Source organism: Channa argus, chromosome 1, assembly GCF_033026475.1.
Source record: "Channa argus isolate prfri chromosome 1, Channa argus male v1.0, whole genome shotgun sequence".
Lineage (NCBI taxonomy): Eukaryota > Metazoa > Chordata > Actinopteri > Anabantiformes > Channidae > Channa > Channa argus.
The window spans coordinates 33,239,194-33,245,466 of NC_090197.1; the positions used below are offsets into that span (position 1 = coordinate 33,239,194).

Consider the following 6,273-nt stretch of genomic DNA (forward strand, 5'->3'; position numbering starts at 1 on the left):
CAACAGGTGTTTCAGAGTATCCTACAAAAATGGAGAGAGATGAAGAAATTTTGGATGCCCAAAGTGTTATTGCAAGACAGAGCCCACATTCCTCATTTTCACTGTTACTTTTTAATAACATGAGAAATACTACATTACGTAACGTTGTCTGCAGAGCTCAGCCAAGCACTATGCATTTTTTCAAACAACTGTGTTTAACAGACAAAAAAAAAAAACATACCAAACAAAAGTGGTCTAAACATGGGTATCCATTGTGCAAAATGGACAGCTGGCAAGATCTGCAGTAAGAAATAAATAAAATAATAATAAAAGCTCTTCAATGCAGTAATGAGGGATAGCATTTAGCCTCAGAGAAAGGCAGTGATTTGAACACCACTAGTGCATTTTTGCAGTTGTATCTTGCTTGGTTTGATGGACTTGACTGTCAATCTTTGGTGTGCTCTACTTTTTTACACCACATTGAGTTTGGTGACAATTAGCACACGGACACACTGGTCAAAGCTGGAACACACACAGAGGCCCTGCTTATCTGGGCTCCAGTCTAGGCTGGCTATTGGCTGAGTGGACAGTGTGACGTTCTGTAAGAGGTTGACAGTGCCAGCCACACCCACATCCACTCCATCTGAGTCCTTCTTGCTTCTCTGAGCAGGATACTCACTGGATATGACATCAGAACAAAGAAAATAGGTTAGAGATTAGTTTATAGTTAAGAAGAATACTTTACCACTAATCATTCTGATTAATGGATCTTAAAATTGTGCTAAATGTTAAAGATGGATCACTTACTATTTCCATAGATGTAAGTTGCCTGCTCCCCCTGCAGTCATAAAGATGTCTCTGTTTTGAGGCAAATGTCTCACCTGCCAGATGGTCGACTTATGAGCCTAAAATAAAGAAGTTACCAGAAAAAGTAAATTAGTACCATTAAACTTTAATCCTAAACAAGTAAAGAAACCTCTTACTGCTTTAATCTGATTAGGGTCAAACAAGTTAGCCTTGCTGTTTTGTTATTATTGTCAAAATTGTTATCTTTTGGTTTTGACTAAAACTCTGTTACCTTATCGTTGATGGAAAAGTATTATCTCTAGTGTGATTTCTGCTATCAGGCCTCTTTCCCCAACTAGCCTTCCACTTATTTTGTCAAGAGGCCAAACTGCTTTGCAGGCAGCTATTACTTAGGCTTCACATGAGCAGAACAGCTCCAGAAACATATAATGAAACATTAATACCATAACTAAAACCAGAATGATCGCAACACATAAATATGTTGGCATTGAAGATGTAATAAAAAGTACAGAACAATTTAAGCAACCAACTCAGTTTGAGTATTAAAAAAATATATAGCAATTTTAAAACTTGTGTGTAAAGCTGTAAATCTTTTTTTAGACCAAAATACCCACGAGAACCTTGTGATTCATGGTTACTTACAAGAACTGGACAAATATTTAGAAAGCTGAAGCCACTGAATTCTCCTAGCAAACACTTGGCAAGCTGGACTGTGCATTAACAGTGGTTTAAGTATGTTTTTCTTTCTTTTACCCAAAAAAAGCCACACTATTATCTCCTCATCCACCCAGTGTCGTGTTTGGCCAGAGTCACAATCCCATAGAGAACATTAGACAAACAAAACTCAGACTGCATCCAGCTGTAAAAACTTTAAAACCCATTTCCCTCTGTACGATACAAATGTAAAAATAACAATAATGCTAATCACCTTTTGACACGGACACTTTCCCCATACGTAGGAGCCAAACACCCAACCGTCTGGCTCCACCCACTTAAATTACCTTTTCGGAAACTGAGGCAAAGCCCTTGGTGGGGTGTTGGGTCCTCATGTCAAAGACGTGAAATTTTCCCTCTAGTGAGGTGGCCACCAGTTTGTTCATGTTGATGTCTTTCCTGTCGAACTCCACACAGCAAACCTGCTCATGACATAAGAAACCTTAGCTGTCATTGCCTACACATGTATCACATGACGTCCCTCCACCACAAACAGAATGTGTTGAAATAGACATAATGACCTCTGTTAAGTTCATCTGTAAACAAGAGGTGATGAATAAGAGAGACCACTGTAATAAAAATCACTAAATTACTTACGTGATGAAAACGTGTTTACCTCAGACTTCCCCTGTGGATTTATGTGATGTCTAAATGATGCATTTTCAGCTTCAATTATAGGTTCTAGTGCAAGAAATAAAGTGTGTTTGGATAGTTTATCCTAATAAAAACATCAGTTCTAAATATGTGTGTTCATAGCACAGGTGGCTTAATCACACTGTCAGTTTAAGTTCCTCTTTTTTTCTGAGTAGGTTTTAATGTTCATGCTGTGGTGCCACACGGGCTACTTTTTTTTTTCAAAAATCTTAAAAGTCAACAAAATTCAAATGCCAGAGTGCAGAGTTAATCACCCCGTTTTTAATGTTGGTCTCCCACCGTACAGACATATTCCGCAGGTCAAAGAGCTTGATGTCCCCATTGTCATAGCCTGCACATACACAGCGGTCCTGATCATTGAATGCATGACCTGTAAAGACAGGGTCAATGGAAAATTTACCTTTTTCATAAGGAAAGCACAGGATTTTCATAGAAAGTAAATAGATTTAGGTCTATAATCTACTGTGAATGCTTCAGCATTCTAATCTTTATTCTTCTTCTTGATTTCTGTGTTCCCTACGTTTTTTGGCACTTAACTACTAGTTCAGCGTACTTCAAGCTAGAAACACCGATCAAACTTTCAAACGTTCAGCTTATTAAGGACGTGTGCTCTTCCATTCAGCTTCTTAATATTAATATTTTATATACTTATATACTATGATACTCAGCTTTTTTTTTAGCAATTTGTTCTCATACAAATGAATGCAATTGCTCTCCAGCTTTGTCCTGTTTCAGCTTTAACTAGTCAGGCATATTTCAAACCTTCAGCAAATCAGAAGACTTTCAGCTCTCACCCATGTATTCCACTTTTTAATATCTTTTTCGGTTTTTGAATAATCGCAGTTTTAAGTTTGAGGTACCTTTTTGGAATCTTCTCCATTAGTGTATAGTGACATGACTTATGTTAAGTGCCATCTGAAACTCCCATTGTAGCCCATTATGATGGAGGTCCAGAAGTTCTCAAGTCACAAATGGGGGCCCTGCCTTAATTTTATTGAGCATCTTCAAATAAAGTATATCACCGTGTTCTGTGATGCCTTTTGCTGCTCGCAGTTTTTAATTTTGTTAATAGGACTAATACTTTTTCACACTTTCAAAAGGCAAAATCTGAACAGTTCACAGCCTGTTTTCAGCATATGTGAGTGACTCAGCAGGTTCAACGATGCCGTTGCCATGGTCACAAACACCACTGAATCAGGTCATGTGATGAGACTCAGAGCTACACTATATTGCCAAAAGTATTCGCTCACCCATCCAAATAAATGAATTCAGGTGCACAAAGCAAGGTCCATAAAGACATGGATGAGTGAGTTTGGTGTGGAAGAACTTGACCGGCCTGCACAGACTCCTGACCTTAACTCGATAGAACACCTTTGGGATGAATTAGAGCGAAGACTGCGAGCACTGTGTGTTATGTATTGCATAAACACACTCCTAAACCTCGTGGAAAGCCTTCCCAGAAGAGTTGAAGCTGTTATAGCTGCAAAGGGTGGGCCGACGTCATATTAAACCCTATGGATTAACAATGGGATGTCACTAAAGTTCTCACTGTCAAAATAAAAGCCTTTTTTAAAAAACAATTTGCATTTAAATGGTATAATGCATCTATCTACACTGGAAACACACACAGACACACACACAAACAGACAGTGAACAAATAAAAGATTTTTACAGCTTTGCATGTAAAAACTTTTCAGCACTGAATCATTTACTGTGCATTTTCTTTTTGGAAATGCTTTTTCTAGATTAATTTAATTTTAGATTATTTTGTTCAATTCATAAGGTTTGGCATGGGAGTCGGAATATCTTTTCTCTGAACAAACAAACAAACAAAAACACTTCAGCTAGCTTTTATTTATAGAGGCATGTGTCTGAAATGGTGCTGGTCACAATTCTGAAACAGCCAGGGTTAATTAAATGGTGTGCATGTAGGTTCTTTCAATCCTGAAATCTTATATAGTACAAACCAAATGCCACAGTCCAGCAGTCCCTCTTGGTTTCTCCTTCCATGGGCTCCATGTTGGCTACTGGTGAATCCTTCTGTCTGGGATCCCACACCTTTACTGTCCCTGTAACACCCACAAGACAACATGCATATTAAACTTTCACTCAATGTACTTTACGTCTAAAACTACTCAATTTTCTTCATGACATTCACATCACACTATCTAATGGCTGTACCGTCTCTGCTACCAGTGACTATCTCGGGTGCACCATCGCCAATTCCCAGGCCACCAACACCATCAATACTATTCACGATTTCTTTGTGGGCCTTTGCAGTGTACACTGGCTCGTCAGGCATCTCTAGATTCCTGTGAACAAAATAAGAATCAGCATTGAATAAACCAGCAAACTTTAAAAACAATTTATGTGGATCAGGATATATTCGAAAAATAGTGCATAACTTCAATATTTCAGTGGAAATATAATTACAATTTATTTAGACTGTGGAATTAAACAGTTTTGAAATTACGCTTTATTTACATACCATATATTGAGATTTCCATCAAAATCTCCAGTTGCTATGTGTCTTTGTTGGAGAGAGGTGGCCCCAAATGTCCCACACTTGATGGGTTTAGGTTTCTCCACCTGAATCACATTAGAGACTAAGTTTGGCTTAGCTCAAAGAACGACAATGCAATGAACAGTAACATAGCAGTATTGTGGAAACCCCATATACTTCATCCTTATGCAGTTTGTTAATAAGCAGGGGGGAACATGAAGATGTTTGTGACAGTTTATGGGAAATTTAGAATTAAAACAAATGACCAGGTAAACAAACATTATGAACAACAAATTATTAGGATCTTAAATTGACAAGGACAACTCACTGTGATTTTTGGGATTTCTTGCTTTTCTGAACCACTGCCGTTTTATTTAAATTAAGCTTTGCTTTGATTTCTAATAGATGGCATGTTACATATATTTAAATAAATGGTTGTTTTAATTGTCATTAAGCTGCAGTGTTCAAAGACACAACCATCTTCTTGACATTTATCCTAAACATGTGAACTGTTTTCTCCCTCTTTCAACAAAATTTAAACTATGTGGGGTCTTTTGTCCTCACCTCTTTTAGTATATAAATATTTGTATAAATTCTGTACAATAAGGTAATTAAAAAGACTTTTCAGCACAACATGGGAGTATTTGGTTGGTTTAGGTGCAGTGATATATCACATTACATTATAAAAGACCAAGAGTCAAAAGAAAAAGTGAAATAAAATATGAAAATGAATTTTGCAAACATTTTGCATTTCCCACTACAAACACCTTTGTACAAATAGATACTGTATTCATACGTACAGCCTACGGTGCTGGGTAAAAAGCTTAGCAAATCTACTTTGAGTTCTAATAACGTTTGTCTCGATGGTGACATTTGGCTTTAACTTAAACTTAAAACTGTACATTAGCCAAATTACTTGTTAACTGTTTAACTGTATAATTGCTGCACAGGTGCATCGGACACGTTAAAAGGATCAAAGATACGGATTTAATGTTGCCTGTTGCTATGGAGACGCTAACTGGCAAGACGTTTCTTGAACCCATATATAAGCCAGCTAAGCCTAAAATAAGCCCCTTAGCATGAAATTTTCTGGGGGATAAGGACTAACAAGAGAAGATAGTTTTATACCTCTTTCATGAGCTGAGCCTCTCCGTGCTGCACTTCATATATTTGTATTACTCCAGTTCCTCTAGGAAAGTTCCCCAGGCAGACAAACTTCGCGCTGCACGGAATCCATTTACTGTCGAAAACAGTATAGTTCAAACTCTTCTGAATATGCGCAATAATCTGAGGCTTTGACAGAGGCGATGACATATTTCCTATCAGAAAATATTAGCTAAAACAGTTGAAAATCTCTCAAAAAGCACCAAGACAAACGTTTTCCAGGCTTGTTCACTGCCAAATCATAGAAGGACCTCCCATAGTCGAGCGTATGGACGCCCAAAGAGATGCCTGACAGAATATATCAACTTAAGTTAACATATTTATTTTTTGAGATACAAAGACAGTATATTTTAATGTATGCTTGGTTAAACAAAAGTTCATTAACTCCCGCCAAACATATTATTGTTTATTACAGCAATATTATTTATTGTTTTAACTCTACAGGCTTTGAC

General features: G+C 37.4%; 1 protein-coding gene across 1 annotated transcript; it reads right to left on the bottom strand.

Annotated features, from left to right (window-relative positions):
* Positions 1-92: 92 nt before the first annotated feature.
* Positions 93-6,081, bottom strand: dnaaf10 (dynein axonemal assembly factor 10). The gene is made up of 8 exons (XM_067513645.1): positions 5,786-6,081; positions 4,643-4,743; positions 4,336-4,466; positions 4,122-4,223; positions 2,409-2,524; positions 1,788-1,922; positions 787-884; positions 93-657 (listed from the first exon to the last, which is right to left on the bottom strand). The coding sequence occupies exons 1-8, from the start codon at positions 5,969-5,971 to the stop codon at positions 450-452; spliced, it is 1,077 nt and encodes a 358-aa protein (XP_067369746.1). The 5' UTR covers positions 5,972-6,081; the 3' UTR covers positions 93-449.
* Between the last annotated feature and the right edge of the window lie 192 nt (positions 6,082-6,273).

Excerpts from the sequence above, each read along its gene's own strand:
- dnaaf10 (XM_067513645.1), bottom strand. The coding sequence starts at position 5,971 with ATGTCATCGCCTCTGTCAAAGCCTCAGATTATTGCGCATATTCAGAAG. Across the intron at positions 4,467-4,642 it reads GATGGAAATCTCAATATATG|GAATCTAGAGATGCCTGACG; the intron begins GTATGTAAATAA and ends TTTTGTTCACAG. Across the intron at positions 2,525-4,121 it reads CTGCTGGACTGTGGCATTTG|GTCATGCATTCAATGATCAG; the intron begins GTTTGTACTATA and ends CTGTCTTTACAG.